At 42.5% G+C, this 19,356-nt stretch overlaps 1 protein-coding gene across 1 annotated transcript; it reads left to right on the forward strand.

Annotated features, from left to right (window-relative positions):
* The first annotated feature begins 836 nt into the window (after positions 1–836).
* On the forward strand, positions 837–17,541 carry Tnfaip6 (TNF alpha induced protein 6). The gene is made up of 6 exons (XM_041631644.1): positions 837–994; positions 6,156–6,293; positions 7,612–7,773; positions 10,709–10,937; positions 13,452–13,492; positions 17,271–17,541. The coding sequence occupies exons 1-6, from the start codon at positions 901–903 to the stop codon at positions 17,432–17,434; spliced, it is 828 nt and encodes a 275-aa protein (XP_041487578.1). The 5' UTR covers positions 837–900; the 3' UTR covers positions 17,435–17,541.
* The last annotated feature ends 1,815 nt before the right edge of the window (positions 17,542–19,356 follow it).

Here is a 19,356-nt window from a genome sequence, read left to right on the forward strand (position 1 = left end):
TAGCCATCCATCAACGACTTTCTAGACAGTTCAGGATGCCAGGTCTCCTCCCAGGACCAGAAATATGGCTCAGGTTCTATCCTTCTGACCAGTAACAGCAGCGTGGCAGCCCATTGCCTGGCAGGCTGTGGACTATAAGGGGGAGTGGGGGTGTCCATCCCCGAAGTCCTCCAAGTCTGCTAATATAAACTTAAAATACTCCCTTGCTATAGTAGGAGATTCCAAGGCGACCTGAATGTCCTAAGACTCTCTGAAATTGGACTCTTTTCCTTAAAGCTGAGAGAGAGAGAGAGAGAGAGAGAGAGAGAGAGAGAGAGAGAGAATGTTCTTCCTTGCTAGGTTTGCCAAACGACATACACTTTTGTTTTAAATTTTCCACTTTCCACACAGGCATTCTTGGCAACCTTTAGGAAAAACTATGCGATACTATCACAATCAAGTTAAAGATTAATGTTAAGACAAACCCCAAAATTAACAGCGCAAACAAGGACCTTCTGGATTTTCTCTGCGGATTCCTGCCGGAGTTTGGTTTTCTTTAGTGTCTTCTGAATCTGCCCCCCCCCCCCCCAATAACACAAACTCCCTAAAAGAAAAGTGTTGGTGACGGACAGGATAAACGGACATGTTTCTGAGAAAGGGCATTTAAAATTGTGGATGCTCATCCTGCACCCTCCGCTCCAGTTGCCAATGCAAATGAGTCAGAGGGCTTGCTTCAGACAGTGAACTAATTGTGTAACTCTGCAACGGAAAGAGCCATTGGAGAGTACATGCTGACCTCACAGCCGAAAGGGGCTATTTAAAAGATGTGGAAACCAGATGTTTCAGCCGCATTCCAGCCGCTACTCTGAGAATTTCTCGTGGGCAGCCCCCGACACTGTAAACGGCTCGGCGACTGGAGACATGGTCCTTCTCCTTTGCCTGTGCGTCTTGCTGTGGGAAGAGGTTCACGGATGGGGCTACAAGAATGGAATCTTTCACAACTCCATATGGCTTGGTAAGAAATTTCACGCACCAGTTTCTTGTTGGGAATGTCGATGCTTTCACCTCAACAGAGGACTGAATCGAAGGAGTAAAAGTTTCTAGCATGTTTGAAGTTGATGTTTTCACAAAAGAATCTTTAAAAAGAGATATGCTGAACTGGCATGCCACTGAAAAAGGAAGTTTGCTGTTAAAACTTAAGGCTCTCCTTTTACACAATGTATTGTTCAACAAAAACACACGGGTTAAGATGTGTCCTGGTGAAAATATATTTTAAGATTTTCAAAGCAGACATGGTAGCTCACTGGTAAGTATTTCTTTATGAAACTAAACCACCAGTATAATACAGGTTTATTATTAATAATTATTATTATTATTTCAACTGCATTCACAGAAAGAATTCAGGTAAGACAGGAGATGCAGAACTCCTACAGTACTTCTGAGCTCCATGTTCTCTGAGCTATTGGGTCCATCTTAATTTTCCTAACCATCTTTCAACTATTTTAACAAAACTAGAATGTGATACAGGAAAGAAAATAAGCGTGCTTTGTCCTCTTTCATGCCTTCATCGGGCTGTGGTTCTTTTGCCACGTAAGAACTTTTCTAGACGTTTCGTTAACTGAGGGAAGTTCTTTTTGTCTTGTTAAATGTAAGGGATGACATAGGCTAAGCACTACAGATGAACAATAGGCCAATAATGAATACTAGTCCAACCATGAATATTAACCCATTATAGCACTCAAAACAATGCTAAGACTCTTCATGATTCAAGTTGGTGTTGCATTTTGCTCGTTATTGTATTTAGTAGAGAAAAATTTTTTGATTGCTTGGTAGGGGGGTCATCTTATTCTTGCACAGAATAAAGAAATAAAGCGAAAGCAAAATTAACCTAGATCTTGGTTTTATGCTTCTGAGGCAACACATGGTTGTCGGTTATTTTTTCCCTTTCAGTGGGGTTCTCTTTGGTTGTAATTAAAACCAGGAGGATTTCATTAAGAAGCTGGATTTGAACGGCACAGCCCTGCCGCCTCTTTTCCCAGCTTGAGCCAGTAACTAGTTGCGGTGTGACCGTTTGGCCGAGATGGGTTCTGAAATTAATGTAGATGTGTACGCACAATCCAGCTGAGGAAATAAGTACACATTTGTCAGAAATGGGGAAACGCCATACAGCTAGGCAGAATTCAAGACATATGGGGATGTTTACAAATGCTACCAAATTCTCCTGGGATACAGTCATTTGAAGTCATTGTTTTTGCAATGAATGTGTACGCTACAGAAATGTAAACGTGAATAAAAAGCGGTTCTGCCCAACAGCGGAGAGAAGCAAGCCAAACCTTTGTTAAGGGCGCACTGTGGTTCAGGGGCTTCAGACCCCGTCAAATGCTTCCATCTGGAACAAAGGACTGACCAGTCAGCCCAGCACAAATTGTTTACAGTTGGTTGAGTCGATATAATATTAGTAACTGTTTAGGGAGAAAAGAGAGTTGGATTTGAAGGGCGGGATCTGGTAGCAACTGTGAAGAACAGGACATCGGAACTCGGTGACTTCTAATTTCTTAACTGCAACTTAGCAAGAAAGGAGCTGAGGGACAAGAGATGTCAGTCGATCAACATGGATCCTGAACATTGAAAACACAAAGAACAGTTACTTCCAGTCTTCGTACTAAGTCTGCCAAAGACAGGACAGTAGCATGCCGTGGGCTCCTGCCAGGGTGCATAGTTATGGTTATTCCCATTTGTTAGACGAGGAAACTGAGGCTCGAGTGGAGATGTCTCCAAGCTTACCTACTTCCTCCCAGAAGAACCAGCAGACACCAAAGCCTTAGTCCACTGTTTTCCTTTGCCAAAAGGAGGGGGAAAAAATTCAGTTTTATAAATTAAGTGGTATAAACTAGAGAAAATTAATAAAATATTGCTTCTTTAGACAGACGCATCTTTTAAAAGTTAGAGTTTTATTGTACTTAGTTTCATCTTAATAGCTTATAATTCTAAACCCAGAGATATTTTAAATAACAAATAATACTTTAAAGTAATAGTATTCATATTTTTGTATTGACAGTACTTGGGAGACTGAGGTGGGAAGACTTGGTGGGAGTTCTGAGCTAGCCTGGGATACATAACAAAAATTTGACTCAAAAAGTAAATAAATAAATAAAGTAAACAAATGCACATACAAAATACCTTGTTTATAATCATCCCTAGGCAGGATCACATGTAGGGGTATATGCTTTTAATTCCAACCCTCAAGAGGCAGGCAGATCTCAATGAGTTAGAGGTCAATCCTGTCTACATAGTGAGTTTCAGGCCAGCCAGAGCTAGAAAAGGACATTGTCTCAAAGAATGAACAAGAAACCAAAATAACTTCATGTAGAATTATTCCTGAGAAAGAAGCTCTGTAATCACCAAAACTCAAGAGGCTGAAGCAGGATAATAGCAATTCCAAGGAAAGCAGAGGCTACATAGTGAGACCTTGTTGTAAATTGTTTCACTAACTTCCTTAGTTAGATAGTTGAATATGTACATCAAGAATTGTCGGGGCTGGAGAGATGGCTCAGTGGTTAAGAGCATTGCCTGCTCTTCCAAAGGTTCTGAGTTCAATTCCCAGCAACCACATGGTGGCTCACAACCATCTGTAAAGAGGTCTGGCGCCCTCTTCTGGCCTTCAGGCATACACACAGAGACAGAATATTGTATACATAATAAATAAATAAATATTTAAAAAAAAAGAATTCTCAGTGTGTTTGCCCATAAAGCAAATTAAATAGGAATATTTAACAAACTAAGACTAGGCACGTGAAGCTTGTTGTTTTAGTTATAATGATTTTAGTTATAATGATTTTATTACCACACATATGACATCAGATTCCAATAGTTTTTTTTTTATTACTGGTAAGAAAATTGGAAATTATTTCCCAACACTCTTTGCTCATCTCTCCCCAGAAATATATTTCATGTTTGGAGTAAAATATTAAGGAAACAAGCTTGAGGAAAAACTGGCATCCATTAAAATAATTTGTACGATTTTCATTTTCAACAATAATTTTTTATTTATTATTTTATATGCAATGATGTTTTGCCTGCATGTATGTCTGTGTGACAATGGCAGACCCTTTGGAACTGGAGTTACAGACAGTTGTGAGCTGTCATATGGATACTGGGAATTGAACCCAGGTCCTCTGGAAAAGCAGTCAGTGCTCTTAACCACTGAGCCATCTCCCCAGCCCCAACAACGATACTTATAATAAATAATTTAATTAAGCATGCATCCTTTTTCTCTACCAAAAGGCATAGTGTCTAAGATAAAGATACTTAGTTCTGTGTGGTGGTATTTTAATTTTCATACTTAAATGACTGAGACAGGAGAATCACAAGGTCTAAGCCTGCCCAGCTTGCATACTGGGATTTTGTGAAAACAAAATCCAAACCAAAGAACAGGGCTAGAGAGATGGCTCAGTGGTCACGAGCAGTGGCTGCTCTTCCAGAGGATGAGAATTCGATTCCCAGGACTCGCCTGGAAGCTCACAGCCATCTGTAACTCCAATTCCGGGGGATTCAACTCCCTCTTCTGGACTCCTCAAACACTAAGTACACATGTGGTGCACAGGCATATGTGCAGGAAGAAAAGATAAGTACACATAAATTTAAAAATCAATTTAAAAAACGCATAAATATACTTCAGTTGCCCACTCATGCATGTTTAAGATTTTTGAGGGGACAGGGCTTGATCCACAACACCCAGAAAAATTCACCACACTATGAGCTTAAAAGAATAAAAGTGGAAATTAACGAGAGTATTGAGGCCTTGGCACATGAAGAAGACCTGGGAACAGGTCATTTACAAAGCGAAAATCATCTTCACTGGTGAAGGTCTGATTCTGCAAGCATTTTCTGGTTTGTAAGTGTGGGATGTAAGCGTGCTTGGTAGAGTGTTTGCCTAGCATGCAAAAAACCCTGTTTGGATTCGTTGATACCATATAAAACCAAGAGTTACATGCCTGTGATCCCAGCACTCAAGAGGTAAAGGCAGGAAGATCAGAATTCAAAGATCCTCCTTGTCTGCACAGCTAGAGGTCAACATGAGAACTTGCATTTAAATAAACAAACAAACAGAAGTATCAAATTGACTGTTGTCTTCTCTAAGTGATGGGCCTTTACCGTGTAATTTATGAGGACGGGCTCCAGGGAGTCTAGAAAACATGAAACACAAGCGGCATCATTTCCCATCAAACTGTGGCAGAGTCGGTTTTAGCTTGGGGAGGAGAAAAATGAGTGAATCAGGACTCGTTTCTGTATTTGTGTCTTGCTGTGCGCTGAGGCATTCGAGAATCCTCTGGGAGCATCTCCACAGTGGCCGACTGGGCAGGCAGATCAGTACAACAGGGTGGGACCACTAACACCATTGGAGATAAACTTGTGACTATTGTCTGGGGAGCCTCTTCATATCGTTTCTATGGAGAAATGACTGCAGTCCCCAAACAATCCATTGAAATGGTGACCTACTGGAAGACAGGATGTATGTGCCTTGTCATCGCCTAAAATATGTTGGGGGACAACATGGGAACAAACAAATCAGAAAAAGTAGAAATATGCCAGTTGCCTCTCTGCGGGGTTCAAATCTCTTCTCTTTAGGGCTCAACTTGAGACTTGCTGGGGTTCCACCAGATTTGCTTACTATTTTAAAATTCTCAATTGTATCATCTCAATCATTCCCTCAAATGGACATGTCTGGCTTCCTCGTGAGCTTCCACAATGAAGTCATTGTCCCTGGTTTCTTTTGCCTTCTAAGCTTCCTTCAGCTGCTTCCTTCATCCACCTTTCCAAGCTTTTATGGCTTAAAGCCAAAAGAATACCAAAACTTTATCACTTGTGGTTAGTCTAGCAATAAAACTTTAAAAAAAAACTTTCTTTCATGTTATCAGAAACAATCTAAAAGCCAGTCTTTATATGTTCTCTGTTCCCCCTAAGATTCCCCCTCGTTCTTTTTCTCCCCAAAGCTTTCTAACAATAAAAACCTAACTACCATGGCAGCTGACCTAGAAATTTCTTTGGCAAGAACATGTATCTGATGTAATCTTCCTGCTGAGGCAAAATTTCCTTTGTTCTACAAGAACGAATAATAGTGTGTTGATAAGAATGAGTAATTAATGGCGCGTTGATGCCGTTTTGTAAATTCACAGAACAAGCTGCGGGCGTGTACCACCGAGAAGGTCGGGCTGGCAGATACAAGCTCACCTATTCAGAGGCCAAGACCGTGTGTGAGTTTGAAGGCGGCCGCCTCGCCACCTACAAGCAGCTGGAAGCAGCCAGAAAAATTGGTAACTAACTTGATAACAGTTTTTCTTATTATGCCTTGGTGGGGTGGGGGTTCCACCTCTCCTGTAACCCTTATTAAGACTTTTCTCTCTAGCCCTTTGGGATTGCTCTCTATATTGTGAGGATATCTTTGCTTTCTGGAGATTCCTTCGTTCTGTCTGCCATGGGGGGGTTGGGTACCTACCACCCAGTGAGAATCAAGAAAATAAATGTCATGGCCGAGATAGGACATTACCCATCCAAGTGAGCCTGGTGAGGAGAGAGAGCCTCCAGACAGCATCAGGGGCTGCAGGGAGACATAACTGGGACTTGAAAAGTTAGAGATCAACAAAGAGATAGAGCATCCTGCCAGAGAGAAAGATGAGGCTTGGGGGGGGGGGGGGGGGTGAGAGAGCACCTCCCTTAAAAGACCTGGAAAGAGCTTCACGTGGGAGAGCAGGTGAAATGGGCACCCTGTACATCTTGACCTGACCGGGATCTCCATGGAAAAGGCCATCAGAGACCTCGGAACAAAGGGAGATCCCACACTCAAATGCACACTCAGTTTCCAATCTGAAATCAGACGGTTCTCATACTCACCATGGAACTTAAGCCTAGTCTATCTGCATTTGGTTTTGTTTTCAAATAGGACCACTAGCTAGTAAAAGTCAGAATTCAACGTTCATAGCCAGGGATGGTGGTGCAGCATGCTTGCAATCCTAGTAGCCCTTCAGAGGTAAAGGCAGAAGCATTAGGAGTTCAAGGTCAGCCTTAGCTAAGTGGAGAGTCTGAAGCCAGCCTGGGTTATATGAGATCATGTCTTAAAAAAAGAAAGGAAGGAAGGGAGGGAAGGAGGGAGAGAGAGAGAGAGAAAGGAAGGGAGGTAAGCAGAATTTGGTGTATGCATGCCTTTAATCCCAGCATTCAGGAGGCAGAGGCAGATGGATCTCTGTGAGTTCAAGGCCAGCCTGGTTTACAAAGTAAGTTCCAGGACAACCAGGCCTGTTACACAGAGAAATCCTGTCTCAAAAAGAAAAAAAAATGAGAGGAAAAAAAAGGTATAATTTATTTGTATTCAAACTTTAGTTTGGTCTGGCGTTGTGTCTGCGGCGCTAAGGACTTAGCCTAAGGCCCCATGCTTGGTCTCGCTCTGTAACCTAGTCTGGCCTTGATCTGAAAATCCTGCTGATCAGCCTCCAGAGTGCTACAGATATCGGGGTTTTCCCATTCTACACAAGGTAGGTTTAGCCACTTGAGAACTTATGGTAGGAAATGACTACCTCCTCCGACCAGGTTAGGGACTCTTTGGGGGGTGAGTCTATACACTTCTCTCTCTTTCAGGATTTCATGTCTGTGCGGCCGGATGGATGGCCAAGGGCAGAGTCGGGTACCCCATCGTGAAGCCCGGGCCCAACTGCGGATTTGGGAAAACTGGTATTATCGATTATGGAATCCGGCTCAACAGGAGTGAGCGATGGGATGCCTATTGCTACAACCCAAATGGTTTGTTCCTTTAAAACAATCATTCTGCATTGGCAAAAGCAGTTACACAAACAACAGCAGCAAAGCAGTTACCTACCGAGAGATTACTGAAACAACTTTTCCTCCTAAAAATGGGGGAATATGGTTGTCGGAAGCCACACGTGGGGCTGTCATCTGTCGGGGACCAGACTCAATGAAATTCCAGGGTAGGAGTGTGAAGATTAGATTTATTAAGCAAGCCGGGCGATGGTGGCGCACGCCTTTAATCCCAGCACTCGGGAGGCAGAGCCAGGCAGATCTCTGTGAGTTCGAGACCAGCCTGGTCTACAAGAGCTAGTTCCAGGACAGGCTCCAAAGCCACAGAGAAACCCTGTCTCAAAAAACCAAAAAAAAAAAAAAAAAAAAAGAATTATTAAGCAAAAGGAACAGAGATATGAGAGAAATAAGAGACAGAAACAGAGAACAGCATCAGGAGAGACGGTCAGTGAATTCTGAATTAATTCCCACATTTATTTCCGTGTGCTTATAAAAGTAGAAGTGGGGGAGGCAACAGTCTTCATTAACATGATATAAGGAATAGACCAGCCGGGCGGTGGTGGCGCATGCCTTTAATCCCAGCACTCGGGAGGCAGAGGCAGGCAGATCTCTGTGAGTTCGAGACCAGCCTGGTCTACAAGAGCTACTTCCAGGACAGGCTCCAAAGCCACAGAGAAACCCTGTCTCAAAAAACCAAAAAATTAAAAAAAAAAAAAGGAATAGACCAAGTATCCTGCAGGTAGCTACTCTCTGGAGCCTCCTGCCAATCTCCTCTGAAGGAGCAAGACTAACAAGGTGGAGTCGATTCACCTCTTTACTCAAAAAACGCTCAATAACCACAGCCTAGGTCAGGATCGCTTGTTTGTAGCCACACCTGTTGCCAACAACTTTGAAAGAGTAAAAATAAGTTCAAACTCTCTGACCTATCATCAAGGTGGAACGGGCTCGTGTCTATGGGTCCTCACAGGTGGAGCCGATGCTAAAATTATCCCTGCCGTTCATAGGCCCTTCCTTGCTGCTCGGGGCATTGTGTTCCCTCATTCCTCGTGCTTCTGGAGAGAAGAGCAGTCTCTGCTTTTCAGATCTGTTCCCCCAGACAGCACCACAGAGTGTGGTGTCGTGTGTTACGTTCCTGGCATCGGCTAACACACTGATGTGATGAAGTGCTGATTGGGTCTACCTCACGTGGAATCCCATCTCGCAGTAGGAGAGTGACAGGAACATTCTAGGCTCTGTCACAGTACTGCTGAGTGGCACTGACCATCAGAGAACAGTGATGGTCCATGAGCTACTTAAGAGCTCAAAATGAAAAGGATTCCAAGTTGAAAAATTTTTTGCTTGGAGGTGGATTCTACACTTGTTCAAAACAAGTACAGGCATTTGTCATAGGACAATGACCAACAAATCACTCTGGTTCCTTGATTTGTTCGTTTGGGTATTGTTTTTGTTACCGCTATTGCTATTTGGGGGTTTTGTTTGTTTGTTTTGCATTGCTTTGTTTTTGTAGACAGGGTCTCATTGTTTATCGCTGGCTGTCTTGAAACTCACTATGTAGATCAGGCTGACCTCAACCTCACAGAATGCTGGGATTAAAGGTGTGTTCCTCCACATTGGGCCCAAATCAATTTGTATATACGTTAAGCTATTAGTACCAGCCTGTGTTGTAGTACTGTGTATTTAGTCGCTGTTAATAATCATTGCCAGAGAGCCGGGCGATGGTGGCGCACGCCTTTAATCCCAGCACTCGGGAGGCAGAGGCAGGCGGATCTCTGTGAGTTCGAGACCAGCCTGGTCTACAGAGCTAGTTCCAGGACAGGCTCCAAAGCCACAGAGAAACCCTGTCTCGAAAAAACCAAAAAAAAAAAAAAAATAATCATTGCCAGAGTCTAGAAAAAAGCCAAGTATGGTGGAGCTGTTGGGAGGCAGTAGCAGGCCAATCTCTGGGAATTTGAGGCTATCCTGGTCTGCATAGCGAATCCCAGGCCAGCCAAAGCTATATAGTGAGACCCTGTCTCAAAATAATAAATAAACAAACATAAACAAACAGCAAAGCCAACGTATAGGCAAAATGAAGAGTTGTTAAGGGATCTCCCAGGACCCATTTTCTTCTCACAAGGATGCCATCTTAACTCACAAACCTATATAAGCTGCCTTTTCTCATGGCTTCTTACTCTGAACACCTTCTCACTCACGGAAAAATGTAAACACAAACACAAATGTTGCTATTCTTGCTATTTTCACATTTAAAAATTCACGAGTAGTCCACTGATATGGGATTTCCCTCTGTATGCTGTGATTACCGTTAATGATTAAAGAACTGCTTTGAGCCTATAGCAGAGCAAGGCAGGGCAGAGCAGGGCAAGGAGGCTGAACTGAATGCTGGGAGAAAGAAGGGTGAAGTCAGATAGAAGTCAGGGAGCCACAGCCAGAGACAGATGCTGGGAACTTATTACCCGGTGAGCCACAGCCACGTAGCAATACACATATTAATGGAGATGGGTTAAATTAATAGGTAAGAGTTAGCCAATAAGAAGCTAGAGCTAATGGGCCAAGCAGTGAGTTAATTAATATGATTTCTGTGTGATTATTTCCAGGCTAAGCAGCCGGGAACCAAGAAGCAGCCCCCTCCTACAATCCCCATTCAAATTTTAGAAAATTTAGGGACTAGGCATGCAGGATGGCACCATGGGTAAAGGACCTTGTCACCAAACCTAATGACCTGAGTTTAACTGTCACTGTGGCTCATGGTAGAAGGAGACTGACTCCTAAAGGAAGCAGACACACACACACACACACACACACTAAAAAAGTTTAAGTTTAAAGAAAATTTGGAAATTGTTATTAGCTATAAGCATACACAATATACTATGGATAATATAAAATCAATAATGTCTAAGTGAACTTTCTTTTCCTATTGCAGCCAAGGAGTGTGGTGGTGTCTTTACAGACCCAAAGCGAATTTTCAAATCTCCAGGCTTCCCAAATGAGTATGACGACAACCAGGTCTGCTACTGGCACATTCGACTAAAGTACGGTCAGCGTATTCACCTGAGCTTTCTGCACTTCGACCTTGAGGATGATCCAGGCTGCCTGGCTGACTATGTAGAGATATATGACAGCTATGATGATGTCCATGGCTTGGTAGGAAGGTGGGTCATGCTTCCCCACCAGGGAATGTCCAGTGTTGGTCTGACGCTTCTTTAGTTTTCTCCTCCCCTGTTCCTCTTGTTGAGTATTGTTGATACCTCAGTATTTCTACTGTCTCCAGCAGAAAATACACTTTTCCTCTTTTCTCTCTTCTTCCTCCTCTTCTTCCTTCCCAACTTTCTTCGCCTCTTATCAAGGGAGATCTTGATCTCATTCTGTAGTTCAGACAGGCCTTGAATTGCTAAGCTCCCCTGCCTCTACCTCCAAGTGCTGGGATGACAGGCATGCTTCAACACCCCACCCTCGCCAACTTCTATATAATTTATCAACAAAGGTTTTTTCATAGTCCCTACACTAATTACAAAAGGAGAGAAGTTGCCTTTGATTGTGGACTTATAAAACCTCATTGTCTAGTTATTCAAAACCTCACATGACTAAAGGCATGGGAAATGAAATTACTGTTGAAATGTTCAAGTCAGTCTCTCACCCTCTCAGTCTTGTTTTGTGTACAGAGTGGGTTTTCTGCAGCCCAGCCAGCCTCAAATTCACCATGTAAAGAAAAATGACTTTGAACCTGGTTTTTCTGCCCCCACTTCCCAAGTATTGAGATTACAAGTATGTGACACCATGCCCGATATATTAGATACAGGGGGTGGAACCCAGGACCTTGGACACGCAACACAACAACTCTACCAACTGAAATAAATCCCTAGCCATCTTCCTTTATTTTTCAACATGCTGGGACCCAGTCTTTTCATGTTCCCACCCCAGTTTGGGCAGGTGGGAAAGTAAGGATCTTGCTCTGTACAGGGCCAACTGGGTGTGGTCATAATCTGGTTGATCTGCTACTGGCACAGTAAGCAGACTCAGTATAGTTGGTGTATTCATCTGGGATCTTTTTTTTAAGATTTTATTTATTTATTTATTTATTTATTTATTATGTATTCAACATTCCTTCCATGTATGCTTGCAGGCCAGAAGAGGGCACCAGATCTCATTATAGATGGCTGTGAGCCACCATGTGGTTGCTGGGAATTGAACTCAGGTCTGGGATTTTGACCTAGAAGATGATCCAGATTTCTTGTCTAACAGATGAATTCATGGAAATCTTCCTGCCTCAGACTCTTGAGTGTTGGGATTACGAGTGTGATCCAAGAAACTCTGGGTTAATCCTGAGATTCGCTGGTGAAAACTCAGTTCCAGCATTTTGGGCCAAGTTTGAAACAAGCTTTATTAAAATATTAAATACTGACCAAGATGTACTTTGGTCAGGACCACGCCTGGAAATACCCCAGTTGAGCGGCCTCTAGACACCTGTTGTCGGGGCTCTTATGGGCAAAACTCAGAGGCCACCGTACTTCCCCTTGAAGCTTTGTTGTTATTTTCCAAGAACTACAACTCCCAGCATTCCAGGAAGTTACCTTGTTCTTGGCTGATGGGATTACAGGTTAATTTAGGATCTTACTCATGTTCCAACATACTCATATAGTTTAAATTTTGAGTGCCTTACTAAACATTTCTAAACTGAGGTAAATAATTAGGTGTTTTATAATACAGAGCCGGGCTGTGGTGGCGCACGCCTTTAATCCCAGCACTCGGGAGGCAGAGGCAGGCGGATCTCTGTGAGTTCGAGACCAGCCTGGTCTACAAGAGCTAGTTCCAGGACAGGCTCCAAAGCCACAGAGAAACCCTGTCTCGAAAAACCAAAAAAAAAAAAAAAAAAAAAAAAAAAAAGAAAATGGTAGGTTCAGTGTTTCCCTTTGTCTAAGGTGGGGTCTGACCAGGAGTTGACTGTGTTAAGTCCAGGCCACCCCAAACCCTCAGTCCTCCTGTCGATTGGGGTTGCAGATGTGCACCGACACACTCAGCTTGGGCAAAATCGGTTTTTATTTTATGTTGAAATTTGCAACTTAAAAACAGCACTTGGGAGGCAGAGGCAGGTGGATCTCTGTGAGTTCGAGGCCAGCCTGGTCTCCAAGAGCTAGTTCCAGGACAGGCTCCAAAGCTACAGAGAAACCCTGTCTTGAAAACAAACAAACAAACAAAAACAATTAAAAATTGGGGATTTCTTGCATAAACTGTGGAGATTTTTGACTGAAAGGACTTATGACAAACAACACAGGAGACTGAGAGATGGGAACTTTGGGGACTAGGAAATGCAACCAAGTTTGCTTTTCTTAAGTATTCCTAGTATTCATGAAGCCCTGAATTTGATCCTTGGTACCCCAGCGTGAAGATGAGCACATACACACAGACACACATAAAGCATCCCCTGAGCCCGGAACTAGAAGATGTCTTAATTCTAAAATCAACTACAGACCTAAATAAAATGAGAAAGTCCTATTTGCAGGTTTTTTATAAGGGTTATTATTTATTTCAATTATACATATCCTCTGTGAGTTCTAGGCCAGCCCTGCCTTATCTGCATAGGAGTATTTTATCATAAATAAGAGCCACATCAATGGTTGTGTGCTTCTTTTGTGTGTGACGTCTCTTTCCTAAAAATTCTCTTTCAGATACTGTGGCGATGAACTTCCAGGAGACATCATCAGCACAGGTAAGACCCAAATTGCAGCAAAACGTTATTTTGCCTTTTCATAATGCCCTCAAAGTCATTATCATTCACCCTTTAAACCGGAGAGAACTAAGACTAGAGGCAGTTCGTTAGCCTGTGACAATGTCACTTATTATTCTTCCGGCTTTGCTCAAGTCTGTGATCAAAATGGTGTGTGGATGGACAGCTCTCATGGGCAGGCATCAGCCTTAATCCACAAGTCCCTACGAACTGCTGCCAGCACCCTCAGGGGTTTGGAGTGGATGTGAATGAGTGGGGACTGGCACTGAGCTCAACAGAGGAGTGCTCAATTTGCCCACGCCCTAGGTTTTATTTCCCCGTCAATAATAATGATAACAATAATAATGATAGCTGGAAATAGTCACTGAGAAAAGATGGAAGTGAACTATCAGGGAGTTAAACACAGCTCCCATCATAGTAAACGACCCCAACGTTTGTATCACATTTCCATCTCAGTACGACATTCCTTCCAGTTGCTTGTGATACTTTCAGCAGCCATTGCATAAGAAAAGGGAAGTGCTGGGCTAGACAGTGATAAAAAGTTTCTTTATTGGCAACCACAGGAAAGTTTTAGTATGCTAATTTATGTAGTCGATCTCAAAAGGCTAGATATTATAGGCGACGCTTGCTAAGTCACACACACCCTCCCCCGAGTTATTTCATATGGTTAAGTTCTAAGAAGTAATGCCCTTTCAAAATGCCCTCGTAGTAACATAAATCACAATAGGCCGTACTACTCTTTAAGTTAACCTAAACTGCTTTTAGCAACTTTTATTTTTAGCTAAAACCTTTGTTTTCTCGGAAGTCCCTGTTTTCTTTCTCTTTCCAGCGCCAGGACTTGGCATTCGGATAGGTTCTGTTTTCTCGCCAAGCCGTAAAATTATCACAACTCTTCGCACCTAAGAGCAGAGTTGCTCCAGAGACAGGCAGGCCAACTAAGTCCTTTTTAACTGCCTCCCACGCCCTGCCTTGCAGCACTCTGGGTTCTGGGGTGTCGTTTTTACAAGCTGTGAAGCTCTCTGCTCTATCCTTGGATGATTACTGTTTAAACCTTATTAATTTGTCATTGCTACGATCTTCCCGAGAAGGGAAACCCACTATAAACCTCTTACTTCTCTTATCTCAAGGACATGGTTTATGTTAACAGAAAAATGTAAAGCTTTAGAGCTTTACAAGGGAGTTGGGGCATAAAAATTCTCCTTTAAAAAAACCACCAGAGCCGGGCGGTGGTGGCGCACGCCTTTAATCCCAGCACTCGGGAGGCAGAGGCAGGCGGATCTCTGTGAGTTCGAGACCAGCCTGGTCTACAAGAGCTAGTTCCAGGACAGGCTCCAAAACCACAGAGAAACCCTGTCTCGAAAAACCAAAAAAATAAAAAATAAAAAATAAAAAAATAAATAAAAAACCACCCGCAGAGCTGGGTGTGGAAGCAGAAGCGGGAGGATCACCCAGGAATTTGAGGCTAACCTGGGCTACATAAAGAGTCTCAGAGCTAGTGAGATTCTGTCTCAGAAAGAACAAAAAACATTAGTGGGAAGGGTCTGAAATCTGACTAATTCCTTGCTTAGCCCCAAAGAGGTAGCTTACATGGAGGACAAGCAAAGCAGCCTGTTTTTAGAACACTATGTCTAGCAGTCCTTTATTAAATCATTTGTACTTTGGTTACATGATTATTCTTTGTATATTAGAGGTACTATTTTCTCTTGTTTTTACTTCCTCTTTCACTTCCTCTGTCACCTAGTAATTTTGAGATAGGGTTCCAAGGCAGATTGACCTTGAATTCCAGCTGAAACTAGTCTCAAGCCAAAATCCTGACCCTCCTGTCTCCGTCCACACAGTTCAAGCCAGACCCAGCTAACCAGGGCTTCTTCTACAGTGCCAAAATATGCATCTTCAGATAAATCTTCCAGTGTCAGAAAAATACAGCATGACAACTGGAAAATGAACTCGGAAGCCAAGCTGCTTGGGCTTGAGCTAGCCTCGGCTATATGACATTTGCTCTGTGACTTTGGCAAAGGTCACACGGTCTCTCTGACTCAGGGTCATGTCTGTAAGGACATGTGATATAGACTTGTTTTGTAGGTGTGCGCATGTGCCTGTGTGAGGGTGTCAGGTCCCCTGGAACTGGAGTGACAGATAGTTGTGAGCTGCTGTGTGGATGCTGGGAATTGAACCCTGGTTCTCTGGAAGAGCAGTCGGTGCTCTTAACCACTGAGTCATCTCTCCAGTCCCCTAGACTTTAATTGGAAGATGGATTGAGAATTGAAGTTAGGAAAGGCTTCCTGGGCTACCAAGATGGCTCAAAGGTTAAGAGCATTTGTTCTTGCAGCGGTCCCAGGTTCAGATCCCAGCACTCACTTGGTGACTTACAAACATCTGTAACTCCAATTCCAGAGGCTCTGATGCCCTCTTCTGACTCTTCCTTGGAGTGTACCAGGCGTTCGTGTAGTGCACACACATACATACACGCAGACAAACACGCATGCATATAAAACAACACAAGGAATTACAAAAATAAAATAAATTTTTTTTTTCTTTTTCGAGACAGGGTTTCTCTGTGGTTTTGGAGCCTGTCCTGGAACTAGCTCTTGTAGACCAGGCTGGCCTCGAACTCACAGAGATCCGCCTGCCTCTGCCTCCCAAGTGCTGGGACTAAAGGCGTGTGCCACCACTGCCCGGCTAAAATAAAAATTTTTAAAGATGGCTCAGCAGGTAAAAGTGGGAGGAAAGAAACCTCCACAAAGTTGTCCTCTGATTTCACATGCACCCCATGGCAAGCTCTCACACATATAAGCATCAATAACACATTCATATATGTAATGATAATAGTAATAAATGTTTTATTAAATCTTTTCCCTTGAAATATTCCTATATGGTATTTGGGCATTTTCGGGTCCACATGTTAAAGTAAATTTTGAGTTCACTCTGAGAAGCAGACATCTAGGTTTATTTCTTGGTTTGCTTTTCTTCGTTTTTTTTGTTTTCTATTAATAAGTTGATTGATTGATTTTACTTTTTGAGACAGACTATTTCTCACCATGTAGACCTATCTGGCCTGGAAATCACTATATAGACAAGGCTAAGCCTTGAACTCACAGACTTCCGTCTGGTAGAAGCATGTGCCACCACACTTGGCCCTAAGTTTGCTTCTTGATAATGCAAGGCTGATTGCTCCCCATCAGTTTGTTAGTAAACAGCCCATCCACACCTCATGAGCTTGAACTACTGTTATGTTCTAATAATTCTGTGGAGATTTTTTCCCCTTGTGGTGCTAGGGATCATATGTAGAACCCCAATGTGCTAGGCAAGCACCCTACTTTAAAATTTTATTTATTTTATTTCATTTATTTTATTTCAGGGGTGGAATAGTTCAGGAGCACTGAGCCCTGGAGAATCTTCTGAAATAGAAAAGACATTTCCCACGTGAGATTAGAGGCTCAGAGTTAAATATAAAGGTCCCTCACCAGGCATTGGTGTCTAGGCCTTTGATCCTAGCATTCAGGAGGCAGAGGGAGGCAGATCTCTGGGTTTTGAGGCCAGTGCGGTCTATAGAGCCAGTTTCAAGATAGCCAGGGCTACACAGAGAAACCCTCACTGACTCTACTGGGAGAGACAAAGACGGACTATAAAACTTGAGACTGTACTTCTGGACTCTGTCTTATTCCCATCTTATGTATTCTTCTGTGAGATATGTCATTGAACTGTCAGACAAAACAAACTGGAGTCGTCTTTTTGTTCTAACGTGTGCTCTCCCCCCCAGGCAACGTCATGACCTTGAAGTTTCTGAGTGATGCCTCAGTCACAGCTGGAGGTTTCCAGATTAACTACGTCGCAGTGGATCCTGCCTCCAAATCCAGCCAAGCCAAAAACACAAGTACTACTGGGAATAAAAAATTCTTAGCTGGACGATTTAGCCATCTATAAATTTTTTAAAAAAGATATTCAAGCAGAGGCAGGCGGATCTCTGTGAGTTCGAGACTGGTCTACAAGAGCTAGTTCCAGGACAGGCTCCAAAGCCACAGAGAAACCCTGTCTCGAAAAACCAAAAAAAAAAAAAAAAAAAAAAAAAAAAGATATTCAAAACATACAGTATTTATGTTTGCGGTCTTTGACTTCCTTTGTTCTCACTTTTGTATTGTTTTTATTGTTAACATGTATTTATTACTTTTCCAAATGTGAAAGCAATGTGTAACTGTGGGAAAAATGGAAAAAAACACAGAAAACTTCAAATGAGTAAACAAAAAAAATCTCATAATTCTACTACATAGAAGTAACTAGTGTTAAGATTTTTCAGTAATTATCATTCATTTGTTTTTCTACTTGTAGTATATGTATATATGTAACTATATGTATTTTTTTTAAATTTTGGCTTTCTGCATTATGTATTGTTTTAAAACCAGGTATTTTTAACGTTAACATTTATAGCTTGAGCAATTCCCAAGATCGCTGCGTTTTCTATAAAATGGGACTTTGAGTAGCTGTAAATATCCCTTGGTATGATTATTTCTTGCTTTATTTAAGTCAAATCTATATTTGGATTTTAGGTTGTTTTCATAAATATTGCTCTAATAAATACCCTTGGAGATAAATATCTTGCAGGTCTTTAATTTTATGGGAACATGGGCCTAGATAAAGAAATACGAAACAGGGGCTGGAGAGATGGCTCAGTGGTTAAGAGCATTGCCTGCTCTTCCAAAGGTCCTGAGTTCAATTCCCAGCAACCACATGGTGGCTCACAACCACCAGTAAAGAGGTCTAGCGCCCTCTTCTGGCCTTCAGGCATACACACAGAATATTGTATACATAATAAATAAATAAATAAATAAATAAATAAATAAATAAATAAATAAAAAAGATCTTCGCCAGCTAATGTGTCAGCCCCAGGCTCCCCTCAACTCTGGGGCTGCCTCAAAAGAAGTAAAAAAAAGAAATACGAAACAGGGCTGGAGACATGGTTCAGAGGTGAAGAGCACTGGCTGCTCTTGCAGAGGTCCTGAGTTCAACTCCCAGCAACCACATGGTGGCTCAGATCCCTCTATAATGAGATCTGGCGCCCTCTTCTGGCATACGTTCATACATGCAGGCAGAACACAGTATACAAAATAATAAAATAAAGCTTTTTAAAAAAAGAAATATGAAACAGAAGCTAATTAAAATGGAATATTTTTTAAAAGTTTATTTGTTGAGTTGTGTGTGTGTGTGTGTGTGTGTGTGTGTGTACTCGCACACACTATGAATATGCAGGAGCCTGTGAAAGTCAGAAGATCCAAGAGATATCAGATCCCTTTACAAACAATTGTGAGCTGCCATGTGGGTTCTGGGACGGGAACACAGGACCTCTGAAAACAAGTGTTGTTAACCACTGAGCCATATCTCTAGTTCTAGAACTTTTCGCTTTTTTTTTTAAATATTTATTTATTATGTATACAGCATTCCTTCCATATACGCATGCCGGCCAGAAGAGGGCACCAGACCTCATTACTGTGAGCCACCATATGGTGGCTGGGAATTGAACTCAGGACCTTTGGAAGAGCAGGCAATGCTCTTACCCTCTGAGCCATCTCTCCAGCCCTCGCTTTTGAAAGCAAAAGAAAAGAGACACAACAGAGTAGTCTGGCTGCTTATTTGGCTTTTAGCTCTCTCTCGGGATTCCTTGCAGGGTCAGACAAACAACACCTTCAGCCTGGGTGACTCATTGGGCTGTTCTGTCAGGCCTAGTGCTGGAGCTCAAGCCAAGCAGCATCTTCCTGTGAATTTCATTGACACGATGAGCATGCCCTTAAGAGATGAGTTGTTCCTAGCATCTATGTCAGATGCCTCATAACCACACTGTAACTCCGGTTCTA

This window comes from Microtus oregoni, unplaced genomic scaffold (genome assembly GCF_018167655.1).
Source record: "Microtus oregoni isolate MIOR12 unplaced genomic scaffold, Mior012 000037F_ref0000500, whole genome shotgun sequence".
In the NCBI taxonomy this organism is placed as follows: Eukaryota; Metazoa; Chordata; class Mammalia; order Rodentia; family Cricetidae; genus Microtus; species Microtus oregoni.